The following is a 19,324-nucleotide window of genomic DNA, read 5'->3' on the forward strand; positions in this document are numbered from 1 at the left end:
TAAAAGCAAACAAACTTTTGTGTATTGTGGAGATCTGAGCACAGTGGCACACACCTATATCAGCACTCAAGGAGGCTGAGAGGTTTACAAGTTTGAGTCTTGCCTAGTCAATCTTGTCTCAAAATTTAAAAAAAAGAACGAAAGAAAGAAAAGGGACTGGAGATATAGCTCAGTGGTAGAGCACCCCTGGCTGGGCTCTCTTCTAGTACTGCAAAATAAAAAGTAGATAGGTATCTTTTTATAGCAGGTGAATATTCTGTATGGTTTTTGAAATTTTCTTTTAGCAGCTAGGATATTAAAATATTTGGGGAATGGTGAGAAACATGCAATAGTGTCTTCCGTCAGTTAATTTTTGAATCATTTGTACGCCTGTGGTATTTGCTGTACTTAAAAATATTATTTGATCTTTATATAAGATGTGATTTGTTTTCCTACTCTGCAGATTACTCGCCTTAAGATAGACAGGAATCCATTTGCCAAAGGCTTTAGAGACTCCGGACGAAACAGGTAAGTCCTACTGAAAAACCTAGTTGTGATAACTGTATTTGATATCTTATTGTGAGTTTCCCTTACCAACTAAACAGTTGTATATACTGACATTAAATGGAAATAATTTCTGATGAGAATTTAAATTGGTTAATACTTTTGTTCCCTGGACATAAGTTAGTTTTGGAGTGTAACGGTGTGGCCTGCTCTGAGGTGAACTTTCACATATGCTGCTGGGGTGAAGATGGACACACTCAGAGTGCATGTCGAGTGCTGTTTCTGAAGTGGCCTTGAAGAAGCCCTGACATGTTCAGGGGCCTCTGTATTTCAAGTCAGTACCTTCTCTGCCTCTGCTATTGGTTTAGAATTTCCTTAGTGATGACACAACTGTCTATTGATTCTTTTTGGAGAGTCTGCTGAAGTCTCTTGTTAATTCAGATTTCCATCTGGAATATGAAACTACTTCCTGTTTCTAAAAGAGCCAATGTTCTTTACTTTCCAAATTTGTCTTGGCTCTGATGACAGCTACACACTTGTTTATTTTTTTCTGTGTTGTATTTTATGGTGTTTGTACTAAGTGGGAGAGCTACCACAATGAATTCCACTCTATTACTTTTATCAAAAAGCAGATCATCTAGTATGTATGCCAAGAGTTTTTAAATTGATTGATATGTTTCTATTCCAATACAGTTTGGTGAAACATTTTCTAAAATAACTGTTAGTAATAGAGTGTAATAATAGACTAATGTTCTCCAAATGCCTTTTCTGGGTAAGGCTTTGACTTCAATGTTTTTAAAAACATCTTGTTTTTAAAAAGAAGTACTTGAAAAATTTTATTACTTTATTTCTCAGATTATTCTAATACTCCTTGAAAATTTGGTGTTAGTCAAGTGTGTCTGCAAGAAGTCAAAAATTCCCAATTATTTTAGAGGATATTTTATTTGAAATTTTAGAGAGAAAACACAGTTAATAGTCTAGATTTTTAGTTCTTTCAGCTGATTAATTGAACAAGGTTGATGACAGAAATCTTTTCTCAGAATATATTGAATTGGTTACAAAAGCCTGATGTCATCTTCATATGTGAGACATCATTAAACACCAAGCAGTGTTTCAATGCGTAAGGACTAAACTGTAATTAAAATACAACAGAGAATAGAGTAACCTTCAACTTAGTGCAGATGGATCAACAAGACTTAACAATAGAAAAGACTTCCCTCTGAAACTCTTCACCCTGCAGGAAAGTTTGTGAGTATTCCTAACACCCACAAATTGTCTCCTGCATTGAAATTATTTTATGTATTTGCTTGGCTTTTGTTATGTTACATTAGTTACTGGCTAACTTGATTTTGAGATTTCTGAATTTTTCAATTTTCAGATTTTTCACTTTACTGAAAATTGAATGCAAATTGAACCATAGTTTGGTAATCTAAGATCATCACTTAGTGAGGTGACTGTTGGGAACTTTTTGGGTGATTCTTTTTCTACTTTGACAAATGCTTTGATAGAGTCTCTTGTGCTTTGATTATATCGGAACAGTATTTATCAATTCTCTTGAATTGGTTTCAGTTTATTTCTTTTTAAACAGAAAAATAATTTGTTAATATAGGTACTCCAGGAGAGTAAACTCAGGCTTTGAGTTTACATCAGGAACTATGTCTAAGGTATTGCTCCAACAAAGACCTTGCTGGAGGTCTCACTGCTTCTAATCTGTCAATTCATTTCTGAAGCACTAAATTTAAGAAACATTCTTAAAGTATATAGACAGTAACAATGAATAAATATTCTGAAAGTGAGATGATAGATGCACATGACAAGTTTTCAGAAAGAAGTCTAAATATGACAACAGAACGAAAGGACATTTGGTTATTTAAACGTGGCCAGAAAAAAAATTAGTAGAATTAGTAAAAAGAAACTACTAAGTCTATGTGGTATAGTAAAGTCAAAAGGCTAGACTTGATATGTATTTTTTTCTTCCCTTTGTCTGCTTCAGGAAGTGTAGGTGTGACATGTAATTGTGCTTGTTATTATTTATTTCCTGACTCTCCTAAAGCATTAAATGTTTCTAATGGACATACAGAAAATAATGAATTATGTTTTAACACTTTAGTTTAAAATATTTATTTTAATCCAATTGTTAAATAACTTACTAGAGATGAGGTATAATGTGTCTATGTATGGTTGCTTTGCTAGTAAGATAAACTTTTAACTTTTTTCTCATGAAACTATTTCTTGCTTAGCATCGATAAACTTTTCACTGATAACCCTGCAATGATAAATATCTTTTTCTTTTTTTTTTTTTGGTACTGGAGATCAAACTTGGGTCCTTGCGATTGCGCAGCAGGTGGTGGTGGAAACCACTGAGCTATATCCCTGGCCTGATAAATATCTTTTCTTTAAATAGAATACGTTTTCAATACATAATGATTACATGTATTGTGGGGAATTAGTACATGTACATAATACAGCTTAATTCTTCTATTTTTTTTCATCCTCTAGCCCTCTTATCACTTCTCTCCCTCCATCTTTAGCTCCCCAATCCATTTGAAAAAAAAAAAACTCCCTACTTGCTATTTATCTATCTTCCATTTTGCTATTGCTAAATACCTATAAATCAATATCACTTGTTTACAAATTTTGATCTTACCACTTTGACTGGTAAATGTAAAAGACACAAATATGAAGAAAAGAGAATTGGTCAGTTATAAACATTTCTAATTTATTTATTATTTTTCTTGGCGGAGGATGTAGTGGTCTTGGGAATATAGAGGCGCACAATAATTTTTCACACATTAACAGCCCATGAAGAAAAAGTTCAAAATATTCTTTTGTCACCCCAGTTCTGTTTTTTAAAGCAAAATATTTTTATTTTTCCTCATATATGAAAGAAACAAATTGAACAAAACAAGAAATAAACAGAGACATGTAATTGTTTAAACTTTATAAAACAATTTTCTTTAATTAAAAATTATCCTTTCCTGGCTATTTATGGCTCCATAGCTTATTTTATAGGAATCAGTAGCTTCACCCCTTAAAAGCTCTCCTGCAAGACATTTGCTATGTGAGAGCGAATTTATGTGCTGAGAATAGTTTCATTCTTCAGTTAGGCCTTAGGTTTGACCCTATAAAATTTTTTACTCAGGAAGGTACAAAAATTTCTTCTCTTTAAATCCTTCAGGAAAAACATAACCATTTTACTAAATAAACTTGGCCATTTGATAGCATAAATTAGGGCGGTGATAAAATGTGGAAGTTGTTCAAAGGCACCTTGTATAAATTATCGCCTTGGCTACTCTCCTGCAGGAGGTGCCTTTCATCTTTTCTTTAACTAGATGAGAAAAGTCTCCATTACTGGAGAAAATGAAGGCTTTTTAACAAAAGTCCAGATTCAGCTAATAAATATTTTATAACTGCTTCCTGCAAAATATCTGAAATCCTTTCTGGAACTTGCAGTGTGAACAACAGCAGCCTCAGGAAAAATATCAGTAGTTCCGAATCAGATCGCTTGTAGATATGTCACCTTAGAGCATCTCTTTGAAGCTTAGGGTTATATATTTGCGATACTCAATAACTTCTCAAGTATTTGGTTTATGGATCTGAAACACAATAAAGTTTATATTCCTAAAGCTAAAAATACAGTAATGCACACTGATTTAGCTATTACATTTCTAAGTCCACTGGATGCTTGTTAATTATCATAGTAAACTTCCTTCAAGACTGCTCCATAATTATTTTGGCATCTTTACTATTTAAATCTACCATTGTCAAAATCCATCTATATGGTGATAAAAAGCAGTTTAAAAATAAAGCTATATTCTATCATTCTTTTGCATTTAAAAAAATCTTATTTCTAGAAAGAGACACATTTAATATGGGTATAAACCAAATATAGAGTGATCAGCTAAATAGCACCTAGCATTCATTAGTCGAGTATTTTATACAACCCATAGACAACGTGGGGCTTTGAGACTGCCACACTGCCCAGAAATCAGTACTTTAGTAGTACAGAAAATATAACCATGTGGCATAATCTTGGATTTGAGTTATAGTTTTGCCACAGATTTTGATGTCTGATTTGGAAAAAAAAATCACTTAAAATAAAACAAGTTGTGAGCTAGAAGGGATTTCAGAGTTTTCACAGTCTAATCATCACTTTATAGGAAACTGGAATCCAGAGAGTGTAAGAAATTGGCTCAGAGCCACACAATTATTTTAGTGACTTGCAGTCACAGCTCAGTTCTTTTAATCCCAATCTAGGGTGCTTACCACTAAATAATTGTTTCTGTAGTACATTGATTATGTGTAAACCAGCTTCTGGTCTTCTCTTCAGGTAATTCAGGTAAAACAGGTACAGTTCCCTTCTGTGCCCTCCTCTCCCTTTGGAAGCCCCGCAATAGCATCTGTGTGGCGTGGAACAGAAGGACTCTTTGAACAGAACTCCTCTGAGCCTATGACTGAAGAATTCATGACAGCATGTGCTTGCACACACGCCACACACCCACAAATGTATAGCTGCTTTTCTATCACTAAGATGCCCCCAAGTGAGGATATAAATCACTAAATTAATGGAGACTATACCCTGCATATTCCAATGTTCAAATTCTCCGTGTAATATCTTGGCACAAAAGGACAGTAATATTTGCACAAATCACTTCTGCCCTTTGGAGAATTTTCACTATCATAAAGGTGATGTGACATTTGGGAATGGTTTCCCTTTTTCTTACTTTGTAGTTCATGATTTGGAAGTAAAGGAAATCCACAGGATGTAGAAACTGAGTTAGAGCTACTAGAGTATCTGATGGTCAAAAGAGATATCTGAGTTAGTATTTGATACTCTCAGGAAGCAGCCATTTCTTACATTAGAGCTATAGATTTAGTGAAAAGCACAGTCTTATCTTAACAAATTACTTAGAACTGAGGTGGTTGAGATGAGTGGTGAAAGTCTCAGGCTGCCTGGAAAATGGCTAATTGAGAGAAAGGCCTTAACCCAAAAACCTAGAAGATTTAGTCATCTGATACATAAGAAAGGGGAGCCTCAATCATTTGTGGTAGTAAAAGTTTTATAGATGCAATTAGAGTAGTTGCTTTTGTTTTAAAATATGCTTGTCATGTAAATAATCAACTTACCTCATATCTTTAATCATACATTCTTTAAGAATACATGTTGAGGCTTTAAAATAATTTGTGATGTTAACACTAATTCCATATACATGATAGCCATATGAGATCTCTGTCCGGCTCTACTGCTCACTGCCAGGAGGTAAGGGGGAGGTTGGTGTTGCTCTCTCCTGGCCCTCTTATTGCCCAGCCTGGTTGGTGGTGAATATTGTGCCCCTTGAGAGGAAGTTGGTTTTCTTTGGATGATTGCTCCTCTGAGATGGTTGCTGAGGCAATGAGTGGTGGGCAAAAATGTCTTTTAGGAGAGGTTTTACAGGAGCATGGTTTGATGACAAGAAGTCCTATAAGAGGAAGAAAGTGTTCATTCCAGACCATAGCAGAACCTTGGACACACAGCAGCCAAGATGGTCTTTCTTCACCTTAGTTCCTTAGCCCAAAGGGAGACCTTCTCAACAACCAAGTTGGCCTCGATTTTCAAGAATGTGAACAAGAGTCTTGTGTGGCTTCTTTGTGCTTCCCCCTCTGAAACATTTCTTTCTGCCTGTAGCAAGCTCCTAAGGAGCCACAGTTGAAGATGCCTGTTGATACCAGTGTTGTTTTCTGAGATGCTTATATCTGAAAGCTCAACTGCTCCTAACTAGACTTTCTTTGTCCACCCCCACCCTGATCCTTCCATTTAGAATGGGTTTGGAAGCCTTGGTAGAGTCATATGCATTCTGGCGACCTTCACTACGAACTCTCACCTTTGAAGATATCCCTGGAATTCCCAAGCAAGGTAACTCACAAACTCTCCTGAGTCAGTCAGTTCCTGGCTAGAAACTCAGGCACTAAAACATGCAGAAATTGGTACTTATCCCCAGAAAGGTAGTCTCATCACTAGCATCTTCCTGCTCTTGCATTCCGTCTCTTTTCTTTATGGAATGAGAATTGGTCATGAAAAATGGTAGTTGTAGTCATAGGTTAAATCTTAGATGTTTCAGGCTGTTTATATATTTCATGAACTTTATCTCACCCTTACATCTCATTAAAATTAGAGGTGAATGGTGGGGCTGAGGCAAGGTACACTTCATAAGAAACTGTGGTCCTAGTCCACCCTGTCTGGCTAGGTCTTCCCTTCCTCCAGCAAACTTGCCTGTAGGCAATATTCTCCTGTTGGGTGTATGATGAAGTCTGGCACACTCTGACAGACCTCTCTGTCTCTTCTCTGAATATTTCCCAAAGACCCAGGCCTTGTGTTTCTCATAGAGGGATGGCCCCACTGTCTAGGACTCTGTGCTTGCTCCTACAGTTGGACTTTTTACCAGGATCCTGCCAGCTTCAAATGAGAGGTTCACGTGGTGGGTTTCAGATTATTATCATTAGTTTTACTGGGCTTTTAGATTATTTTGAGATGCTATATAAAAGATTTATAAACTATCTGGTATTTGGAATTCTCTTCTCCCCTTAAATTCTGTTGTTTGCAAACATCAATCTGCCAGGAAATCCAGAAAAGGGGAGTCAGTCAGCCACCATCACTGTTATCTTTTAGATTCAGGATTAATCACTGCCTCTAAATTTCATAGGTCTGGTAGACTTCTATTTTTGTGTTCATATGTGATTCACCAACCTGTTTTCTGGTTGGAAATGGCATTTTCGAGGAGCTATACTATTACTCTACTACATGTTTGAGACCTACGGTACCATAGTCGTTGATGCACATGCTTTCTGCAAGAAGCCACAGTTTGAGGCAGAGTGTGCCACCAGCCAATTCAGCTTTTTCTTGAGTCACTTCTTTTTCTTTTTGAGAAAACATTTGATCCAGAGTAAGCTTTACTGAAAGAAAAGCTAAAATATGGGTAAGAAAGAGATCTTGATTATACTTTTTGAATAAGGTACAAACTAAGATGAAATTCATACTTTATGAAGTTCTGGTAAATTGAGTATATGCCAATTTACTGCAGTAAATAAAAAATTTTGAGAGAGCTAATTAAGGGAGAAAGTGCAAAACTTCTATGTTGTAATATCCTATTATTTTCTGCAATACAAAAATATATAATTCCCTAGGAAGATAATTTGCCTTCAGATAAGAAGATCTGTGCTTAAATTATTTCAGTCTGAATGGAATGAAATTATAAATTCCTAGAAAGTTGAGACCATCTCCTTTTCAGCTTTGTAGCACTCTGCCACCTCTGGTAACAAGCCATGTCTACTATGTATTTACAAAATTAAAAGGAGAAGATGGGTGTGGAATCATTCTTTACATTTCAACTTCTTTTATAGGCAATACAAGTTCTTCCACCTTACTCCAAGGTACTGGGAATGGTATTCCTGCCACCCACCCTCACCTTTTGTCTGGCTCCTCTTGTTCCTCTCCTGCCTTCCATCTGGGGCCTAACACCAGTCAGCTGTGTAGCCTGGCCCCAGCTGACTATTCTGCATGTACCCGCTCAGGCCTCACCCTCAACCGATACAGCACATCCTTGGCAGAGACCTACAACAGGCTCACCAACCAGACCAGTGAGACCTTCGCCTCACCCAGGACTCCCTCCTATGTGGGTGTGAGCAGCAGCACCTCTGTGAACATGTCCATGGGCAGCACTGATGGGGATACCTTCAGCTGCCCACAGACCAGCTTGTCCATGCAGATCTCGGGAATGTCCCCCCAACTCCAATATATCATGCCTTCACCCTCTAGCAATGCCTTTGCTACTAACCAGACCCATCAGAGTTCCTATAACACTTTCAGGTTACACAGTCCCTGTGCCTTGTATGGATATAACTTCTCCACATCCCCCAAACTGGCTGCCAGTCCTGAGAAAATTGTTTCTTCCCAAGGAAGTTTCTTGGGGTCCTCACCGAGTGGGACCATGACCGATCGACAGATGTTACCCCCTGTGGAAGGAGTGCACCTGCTTAGCAGTGGGGGTCAGCAGAGTTTCTTTGACTCTAGGACCCTAGGAAGCTTAACTCTGTCATCATCTCAAGTGTCTGCACATATGGTCTGATGAAGCCTTTAAGTTAAACTGCATTTGAATCTGTCTAATGTATTTTCAGTCTTTTTTTTTAAAGCACCGTGGAAGGAAATTATCTGTAGCTTGTAAAATGTACATATAATAGAAAATGAAGGCTCACTGAGGGTTTTGGCTTTCTCATGGTGAGACTGTAAACTATCTATGGTATATGTGTATACTGTATATAGAACATGTGGCATGTTGAAGCCTCTCTCTTTTCCTTCTACTTCATCCAGTTGCACAGAGTATTGGCACACCCATAGTATGTTTAATCAAATTCTTAGACTCTTTTGAAAATGAAGTAGTAAACTTGAAACTTGGCAATGATACTAACCAGATGAAGACTTATAACTTAATTTATCAGAAAAATTGTCTAAACAGTTCATATTGAGTTTTTATAACCAGCCTAACTCTAACTTACAGAGTCTTGTGATTTCTGTAATTCTTGGACACAGTGTGGGAACCTAAGTTGCAAAAGCCAGTTGAAGTCTTAGTATTAGTTTTGAGATGTTTGTAATATGGATTAGCTTTTGCATTCCTGCTTATTCTTATTTACTGCTAATATTATATGATCTCAGATCTATAAAATTTATAACTCATAATTTTTCTAAGGAAGGTGGAGAAGCTTGTGGTTTTTTCCACTTTCCAAAAGGCAAGGAATACATTTCTAGTATTTTAGATTTTGGAGTCATTCTATTTAGTTCATCAAATAGGCCACAAAAGAATATTCTATAAACATCCTTAAATTCCAGTTTCCACCACAGAAGGAGGAATATATGAGTAATGAGACAAAGAAATAAATCATTGTCAAATTATTTGATTTCAATGAAAAATGATTATCTTTTTAAACACAGAGAAATAATGTTGTCAGCTATCCCTTAGGTTTTCATGTAGCTTGGTTTTTCATTAGAATATTTTTTTCTTTTATTTTAAATCCTCCTGACCCATGTTCTTTGAGTAAGGAAAAGACATTTATGCAACTTATCATATTTATGTCTGGTAACTCCTACAAATTGAAACTTTCCCCCTCCTTAACCTTATCCCTCTGTCTGAGTCTTGTCCAAAACAGACAGGTCTTAGGCCTTTATGGTGTTAAAACTGCAAGGAATTTCAGAGGGTTATCTCCAGTAATCTGTCTTGTGGGGGTTGTAGTGAAAGCCCAAAGCCCATTATTATAAAGGCCCTCTTGGAGTACTAAGGAGGAAGATACTAATTATGATAAAGGAACCATAAAACTTTTAACCTCAACAGCATTTTTAACCTCTGAGGTGAGGCAATGAAAATAGTATTTCTTTTTAGAAACATCTTTGAAATAATATATACGTGGCTTATAAGTTCAAAGTAAGTAAATTTGGTAGCACATTATGAGATAAATCAGAATAGTTAAGAATGCATGATGAAGTACATTGCTGTTCTGTTGAGAAACTAAAATGATATGTTTTCCCGTCAACTCATTGCATTTAATATATGTGACAAGTGAAAAATTAGTGATTTCCTTTCACTGCTTAACAGTTGCTTTCATTCATGCTTAGTTTAGATGGGGAAAGGGTATAGCTCATGATTTGCTTCTTTACTTTAATTGATCACCATTGTTAGATATTTAGGGGAATATACTGTTTCAAAAGAATTTGCACAGGATATGACTCTGTTTAGAGATACTGACAAATTTTCTCATGGAGTCTATAAGCAGTTCACCAAGTTAGTATTGATTTTTAAGTTTAAGATTAGCATGAAGGAACATGAAATATTTGCAATAGATAGATCTATAGAAGATTTTGTGTATGACATTAATAGCTTGACAACAATTTGGGGAAAGCTTTGAGAATGTGTCTATTTTAGCTTTAGTTCTTGGTATATTTAATGGAGAATGCTTCTCCATCTTGAGAAATCAAGGAGACCGATGCTTTATATTCATATGTATTAGTAATCAGAGCATTTTCCTTTTGCTGTTGATATTTGAAATGACACCACAGTATGAGTAGAACTTTTATTAATCTTTTTTGGGTATTTAGCAATATTGTACAAATTCCATTTCTTTTAGATTTTACTGTAAATATCAATCACCGTGTCACTTCAAAGACTAACATTTTATTGTTATATTAAATGACATACATTGATAATTATAATTATATATCTGTATTTTATTAAAAAGATGCCTAAGAAATTATATTAAAGTGTGTTATTAAACCTTTTTATCATTTTGGAGGGTAATCGTTTTTTTTTGGAGGGTAATCATTTTAAGTGTCTATAAATATTGTTCCAAGAATAAGCACACATGTGCAGACCCCGAACACAAATTCGATAGTTCTCAATTACAAAGCAGGAAGAAATGGGCCTGCTGTTCATTTTTCATGTGTTAAATATAATTCTTGGTGTGTTGACCATGTCATTGAAGGTGAAAGCCCTGACAGATGTTGAACACATGAAAATTTGGATGTGAGAGGAGGAGGGTGGGGTGGTATGTTTTGTTTCAGGTCCAGGAGACAAAGGCAAAGATACAAGAATGAACTCCTTGCACCACTGACTGGTGATGACAGATTACTTCTGGCCCCTTGACTGGAAAACATTCCAAGGGACATCACGACGGGATGAGGTTGCTGCTATCAAGAGCAGTCACATTCTGAAAATTAACACTTGCTTCCATACAAGCTCCCTCACAGAGGTCAGCAGCTTTTCACAAGTGGGGCACCCAGTTGCTGACCCCTGATTTCTGGAATGTAGGGGGTCAGAAGACCTTGGTGGCTCCCAGGAGGCACAGTATAACCTATATAGAGAAAGATCACACTCATTCTTTACATTAATGAAATTTTGAGAAAAAGAAACCTCACTTTTAAAATGCAAATAGCTCTTCACCCTTCAGACTTAATCCTATCAGTAATTCACACCTTAGTGTGTAAAATAAATAGTAGCTTTGGAGATAGCTGGAGGTTTGACAGTAGAAAAAAAGGAGTAATCTTTGTAGTCAGCCAATTCTGGGAAGAGTTGGAAGGCAAGAAGGTACAAGAAGAGAGCCCCTTCACTAAACTACAGATTCCCATGAAGTCCTGGTGCAGAGCCTTTAAAAATAGTCATTTCATGAGATTATTTCGGAAACAATGATGGTGTTGGTGAATGCTACACAGTTGGTGAATGCTTCTTGTAAAGAAACCTTTATTTTGCAATGCAGCAAAAGTGTTGGGTTTCTTCATAAGGAATTTACTGGCTCATTGACATGAGCATTTTCCTAAGTTTTCTTTTAGAAATTAAATAATTTCATTAAATTTTTATCATAAATTTTAATCACATTGTTCATTTTGTGAAAATAAGTGCTCAGATAAGTTGAGAGTGTGATGAGTGGTTAAATAGATGTACGTGGTTATAGTATTCTAGGAGAGTAAGGCTTAGAAATAAACTTTCAATGGACAAATAATATAGATGCAAATAAAAAATATCTAACAGATAATAAACTTTGTATCCCTCTACATGTTGATGGATTTTCAGGTATTTTATTTTTGCGGAATTTTCTTATGGTGCAAACATCATTGCCTTGGCAATTAAGGAAGTTGCTTTCAAACCATAGTTTTTTCAATCATGATTTGGGGAGAAAATATAACTACTTTAGGTCTCAGATTTTTTTTATATATGAAAGGAGTGGCTAGGAAGAGAATCTTTACCATTCCTTTGGTTTCAAATTTATATGATCTTTGTATATAAACATTTAACTCAATATGAGGAAGCTGAAACTCATGTATTAGAATATATGTCTCTTTTTGGATATACATATCTATCTCTTTACAAAGAATGCTACAGTGCCAGGATAATTTTAAAATTATTGGATCACTTAAAATTTATCTTTTAAATGCGATTATGCCTTATTAAATTATGATACGTAGGAAAAATTTTAGTATTTTCATATTTGAATGAAGCTATACTTGGTAATGTATTTGCTACTTTGTAGTGAATAGAAAAAATTAATAAAATTTTCTTTTCATGATGTTCTCTATTGCATGGCATAAATGACATCATTGAAAAAGTATGACAATCTAGTAAAATATCTAGAGATCATTCCAAACCCATTCAAAATACACTTAAATCCTTGCAAAAACACTTAGGATCATCTTTTTGAAGGGTTTTATTCATGCTGAGATTCAGATATGATAACACAAAGCAGTTTATTACTGAGCAATTTATTCCAGAGGTTAAACGCGTCTAGATCAACACAGACGTTCTACGCCATTTTGAATCATATTATTCTGGTCTCTAGAGTAATTTATTATTAAAGCTCTATTTTTTTCTAGATAACTTTATATAGTTCACACATTTATATATGCAATTCACCTATTTAAATTAAACAATTCAAGGATTTCAAATACATTCACAGAGCTGTGTAATCATTACCACAATCAATTTTAGAACATTTTCATCACCCTGCAAAACCTTCCAGCCCAGCCTCTGAACAGTCACCCCTTTTCTCTTAATTTCTTTCTTAAGCTCAAATCCAAAGCAGCAACTACTAATGTACTTTAAGCCATAGATTTTCTTATTCTGGGCATCTCATGTAAATGGATTCACAGAATATGTGTTCCTTTGTGACTGGCTTTCTTCACTTAGCATGTTTTCAAGATTCATACATGTTGTGGCAAATATTAATAGTTCTTTTAAGTGTGTGAGCAGCATAAATGGTGCATGTTTAGAAACCTTATTACAGTAAAAGATACATTGCCAGGAATGCCTCTCAGAAAACTTCCCCTTTGCCAGGTGTGGTGGTGCACGCCTGTAATCCCAGTACTCAGGAAGCTGAGGCAGGAGGCCAGCCTCAAGTTCAAGGCTACCTTGGGCTACATAGTGAGTTCAAGGACAATCTGAACTACATAGCAAGACTCTGTCTCAAAAAAACCAAAAACCCAAACCCCAAACAAATAAACAGAAAGCCCCCAAAACCCAAAACCTCCCCCCTTGCTTCTAATACAGTTATTCCCTCATTATCACCACTTTCTGAAGTAATCAAGTCTTTCCTTAGTGTCTTTACAATCTCTGATAAAAAATATTGTGCTTACTGCCCAGTAACATACAACGTAAGAACAGGTTTGTTGAAAACATTATAATGTGTTCTTATCCACCTTATTCATCAGGTCTGGTACCATGCCATTTCTGGCCTTTCCCCAAGGTCAAAATGACTGTGAAAGGTAAACCTTTTCAATTGATTTAGAACATGGAGGCGGGCATGACAGCACAGCTAAAGACAGTCATGAAAGAACTTCCAGAACTGCTCAAAGTGGCAAAAACAATGAGATAAGTGTGTTGGAAACAAGGGGGAGGTTTTTTCATTTTGTTTTGTTTTCGAGGGGCATCAATGATGATGTATCTTTTACTGTAATAAAATTTTAAAACTTAAACATTCACTGTATTTTTGATCACACATCATATTTTTAATGCTGAATATATTCATCATAGAATATACACAACTTGTTTATTCATCATTTGATGGACATTTGACTTGTTTCCACCTTTTAGCTATTATAAATCATGCTGCTATAAATTTCTGTGCACAAATTATTGTGTCAACGTATGCATTCATTTCTCTTGAGTATATACTTAGGGGTAGAATTGTTAGTGTTCAGGAATCTTTTGAGGAGCTGCCAGGTTGTCCAGAGTACCTGCTCCATTTCACATACTTACCAGCAATGGGGGATTTTGATTTCCTTACATTCTTACTGATAGTTGTTATTATCAATCTTTTAAAAATTCTAATCAGTCTAATAATCATATAGTGATACCTTATTTTGGTTTTGATATGCATTTCCCTGATAACTAATATGGTCGGATATCTGTGTTTTATTGTTGATTTATATATCTTCTTTGGAAAAATAATTTGTTATTCAGATACTTTGCCCATCTTTTAATTGAGTTGTTTCATCTTTATTGAGTTGTAAGACTTCATTATATAGTCTAGATTTATGTCTCTTTTCAGATAATGATTTGCAAATATTTTCTTTCATTTTGTGGGTGGTCTTTCGACTTTCTTGATGGTGTATTCTGCAGCACAAAAGATCTTAATTTTTCAGAAAATCTAATTTAATTTTTCTTCAGTTGCTTGTGTTTTTTTGTGAGGGCCAAGCTATTTTGATGATTATTTTGATAAATTCTTTTAATTTGCCATTTCAAATTCTTAGTAGTAGTAGAAGCAGCACTACAAGTGAATTTTAAAAGTGATTTTTGGGTATACAAATTTAATAGTACTTGATAAATTACCCTTCCTCTCAACACACCTGAAATATTCTTGGGGAAATAAATTATTCTTCAGTTCCTTAAAGAGAAGATAAAGGCATCCTAAAGCATCATGAACTTTTTAGTATTCCATGGAAAGTGGCGGGTATTTTTCAATATTTATCCAATCAGAATGTTTATTAAGGATTTACTATTTGCTTGGCATTATTTTAGGTATTTGGGGTATAATAATAAACAACAACATTGGTGTTTCCAAATGCCTTATAAAAGTTGAAATGGTGGTTTGTTAAAGGAAAAAGAAAAACCCTCATACTCTAATATATCACAATTGGTGGAGAAAAGTGTTGCCTTTTGGCTTTTGTATGAGTCAGTACCCTCACCCTTATTTTGAAGTTACATATCCCAGATAGTCACTGCAGACTGTTTGCTCATGCGTAAAGGTACAACAGGGATATATTATCACCTTAATTTCAAGTTTGTTTTGTGGTCTGTCTTTGGAAATTTTAACATCATTTAAAACTTTTTTTCTAATTTGGTTCTTTTTAGAGAACTGTAATAAGATATTTTTCTATTATTAGCAGGAAAAGAAAACCTTGCTTCTTTAGGGTTATGGAAAACCCCTGCACATTTTTCTTGAAGGTATTTGGTAAAACAGATTGGAAAGATTTGCAGATTCATTTGCTTTAATTTGCTCAACTGAATTTCAAGGAAAAGTTAGTTGAACAGTACCTTTCTCAAAAAAAAAAAAATAGAAGCTCTCACTCTGCAATAATAAGGAGAATCTTAAAAGGTGCTTCTATCAAGGAATGCTACAAAGCCCCAGTAGTGCCTGCTGTTTGACTTGTACCTAGATGTCTCCCTAAAGCATCATGTTCTCATAGGTGGGGATTTTTGGAGGTGGCTGGATCTAGGGTATGTGAATATGGATTAAGGGTGTAAGAATATGAATTAAAAGTGTGTAATAGCTAAATTAGTCCACTGATTAATTTAGCATAGTTCTAGGTGTGGATAAAAAGAAAGCCCATCTTGGGTGTGGGCAGCACCAACCAATAGGCTTATAGCCTTCATGGAATAAAAGGAAAAGGGAGATCTACTGCTGCTGCTTCATTGTTTCCTGCCTACCATACCATGGACTGTTTCCCTTCTGCCATGCCCCTCTGCAATGCTGCCCTGACTTGGAGCCAGCCAACTATGCACTGAAACCTCTTTAAACTGTGAGCTAAAATAAACTTTTCCTCCTTTAACTTGTGGGTATTGGATATTTTGTCTCAACAATGAGAAAAGTAACTAAGATGCTTGCCTTAGTGAAGGTTGGCTTATGATGAATTAACATCATGACAGATCCTGCCTGTTTTGTTTTTTTGAATCTGATGACCTCTGTGTGTAGAAAAAAGAACTAGAAATTGTCCATGTTCAAATATTTGCTGTCTATTCAGTTTTATCTTGAGAATATGGAGAGGGAAAGGGGATAAAAAACAAAAATTTGGGACTGGAAGGTCTTTCCACATCAAGCAAGAGAGAGGCCATGGAGACACATGTGACCTCCAGAGGTAGCCATTTTAACCCATACAAGCTTCAAAGGAGATATTCAGCAAATTCAGTGACAATCTCCTTGACAGTCCTCACTGAGCATTTTCAAGCTTTTTTATTTTTCTACATGCATTTCTCTGAATCCTCAATGTCCTTCGTTACTTATCTTTTCATTTTCAAAAACTTACTCAAGGAATTATTTATTCAGTGAAGACTTTTCCAATTTCCATTCCTCCTATCACTGTTTCCTCACGAGAAATAAACTCTTCCTCTAAAGTACTGTTACAATACTCTCCTCATACTTCTCTTAAGGAATATAGCTGCACATATGCTTTTCATGTATGTCAGCCAGCCCATCTATGATAAGAATCCATGTGGGAAGGTGCTGCATATAATTTATTTTGGCCTCACACTTAACTAAGATTTAAAAAGTGACTATTAAAGGAGTAGACACATAAACAAATGCACAAATAAATGAAGTTTGTCAGCCTAGTATGAATCCTCAACTTTGGATGGTCTGGACGCTTTGCTTGTTGAATTATCCATTTGTTATATCAGATAAGACACAGAAGACTGAAACTTCTTCAAAAATAAAAAAAGATGAAAGGCTTCTCTCTTTTTCTAATTATTCTTTTTATTCTGCTTGAGCATTCTTACTTCAGAGGATTATGATTGGTGTCTTTTTAACATACTCCTCCCTACACTGTATTTTATCATCAACACCTTCCAAAGCTAGTAGGATGTTATGTGACTCTAAAGGGAAACTATTCCTTTAGAAAGCTTAGAAATCAATTAATCCAGAGAGTTTAAGAAGATTAACTGAAGGAACTGTTTTTTCTAGAAATAACATGGACCAAATGAGTTTTCTGGCCTAGGGTTAATCATAGATGTATTGTTGATTGTAGTGAGATTGTTGAGGTGATAGAGAAACCCAGATTTCACAAGAGATGAGCATATTGCATCCTGGTAGTTATGAGATGGGGTGCTGAAAAGATTGTCATATTAAGTTACTAACATGGGTACTTCTAGTTTGTTAGTTGTCCATCTTTACAAGCAAGTTGCTATAGCAATAAATCTTTTACTTAGAAAAAAGTTTGTTTTTCAATGCAGAATAATAAAATTGTACAAGAGCACCTAGAGTCCTCTCCAACCCCTCAAGGATTAGGAGTTCTATAAAAGGCATTTTTGTCTTTCTTGATAGGGGTCAAAGACATTTTGGAGAAAATCTTTGCTTGGAGAAAAACTATAGATATCTGTTAATATATTACTGGCACCATGTTAGGGGTGAGTGGCTTAGATGAGTGAGGCACTATATTTTAGGAAATGTATGTTCTTTTTTTCCCTCTGAAACATGTGGAGTATTTTGACTTGAGTTTTCTTGGATTCTACTAGTAAAAGCCACCTATGAGGTTGGGAATTAAGAGAATATACTGAAGTGATGAAGGATCAAGAAACCAGGAGACCTTCTACAATTTCCTAGCTCATATTTTCACCATAGTTCTGGAAGTGTACCAGGTTTTACTCAGATTAAGAACACAGTTACATATATATTTGTGTGTGTGTGTGTGTGTGTGTGTGTGTGTGTGTGTGTGATGCATCTGTCATAACTTCAGGGGAGGAGTGTAACTCTTTGAGTTCCTTAACATAAGTGTTTGCTTATTTACACAAAGTTCAGTCATTCACTCATCCTTGCACTTAGCATTTGTTGGCCACTTCCCATGTTCGAGATTCTGTTGTTACAGATACAATGATGAGGAAGAAAAAAATCATTCTTTCAGGGGAGCTCTGAGTCTTATCCAGGGGATCACCACACAAATACATAATGGTCATACAATGTCAATGTTAAGAAAGAGAGATACATGCTAAAGGTGTGGGGAACATCAGATGTGACTAGGGTTATATGATAAACAAAAGAGATCAAAGAGTTGTGAAGATGAGAGACCATTTGTAAGGCCCAAGGAAGGGTGGTGGAAGTAGAGGTAAGTATTCTGGCAGGGTACTGTCCAAAAGAACTTTCTGCATGCCATAAATATGTTCTTTCTTCACTGGCCAATACAGTGATGACTATGTGATATGGCTTGAAATGTGATATCACTTGAAATGTGACTAGTCTGAGGCTTTGAACTTTAAAGTTTATGTAACACAAATTAATTCTGATTTAAATTTAGTCTCACGTGGCTAGTGGCTACCATGTCAGAGAGTGAAGCCCCTAAAATAGCTTCAGGTAATGTGTATCCTAAAAGAAGTATGGATAATGGGCAATGGCGGGATTAGCTTCTTCAATGCACAGTTCACTCATCATATGTGTGGTGCTTATGCAGGGTTAGGATGAGTGGATGGTAATTCTATGGCTATGGCAACTGGTCAGTGTCGCATGATTCTTCACATAACTCATTCATGATGAATAGGTTTATTGAGCACTGAAGCAGTTCACTTGTTCTCCACTCAGTTAGTCTTGTCACATAATTGTCCAGCCATGGGTCTCATGTTTTTTCTTTTCTATCAGGCAGAAGCCATAAAAATTCCTTCTGGGGGAGTTACACACTAATCTCCTTTGAAGGATTTTGATTGGGAAGAGCATCTATTCATGTTGAACAGGAAAAACCATCAGGGGGGCTATGACTACATTCCTGGTGGAGGAGACCGAGATGCTCTTATCCTTCCCCTTTCTCCTCATCTCATTCCCTCTCTCTGAAGAGAAGCTTGTCTGCCATGGTCAAATCACCTTCCCTTGTCAAACTAGTCCAATCATTTATTTGCAAATGTGATTCTTTCTCATGCCTTACTTCCATTAAATATATTAAGAAGATAATTCTTTTAAAAAAATTTAAAAAGAAGATAATTCTTTTCTGGGAAAGATGGGAAAAAGGATCAGTGGAGAGTTTTCCTTATATGAGGTATAAAAGACAATTAGAATTTGCATCACATCACAGTACTTATTCTCATATAATATTTCATTTAATCTTTCCAACAATTCTGTGAGATGTTTCTGTTCA

General features: G+C 35.7%; 1 protein-coding gene across 1 annotated transcript in view; it reads left to right on the forward strand.

Annotated features, from left to right (window-relative positions):
• Nucleotides 1-11,677, forward strand: part of Tbx18 (T-box transcription factor 18) — a 28,208-nt gene extending 16,531 nt beyond the window's left edge. The window contains exons 6-8 of the mRNA XM_004860249.4: nucleotides 443-507; nucleotides 6,282-6,376; nucleotides 7,861-11,677. Of these exons, the coding sequence (XP_004860306.1) occupies nucleotides 443-507; nucleotides 6,282-6,376; nucleotides 7,861-8,585 (885 nt within the window). The 3' untranslated portion in view covers nucleotides 8,586-11,677. The remainder of the gene's footprint in view (nucleotides 1-442; nucleotides 508-6,281; nucleotides 6,377-7,860) is intronic.
• Nucleotides 11,678-19,324: the final 7,647 nt, after the last annotated feature.

Source organism: Heterocephalus glaber, unplaced genomic scaffold (genome assembly GCF_053883595.1).
Source record: "Heterocephalus glaber isolate CG9 unplaced genomic scaffold, H.glaber_assembly_v1.0 deba00001523, whole genome shotgun sequence".
Taxonomy (NCBI): domain Eukaryota; kingdom Metazoa; phylum Chordata; class Mammalia; order Rodentia; family Bathyergidae; genus Heterocephalus; species Heterocephalus glaber.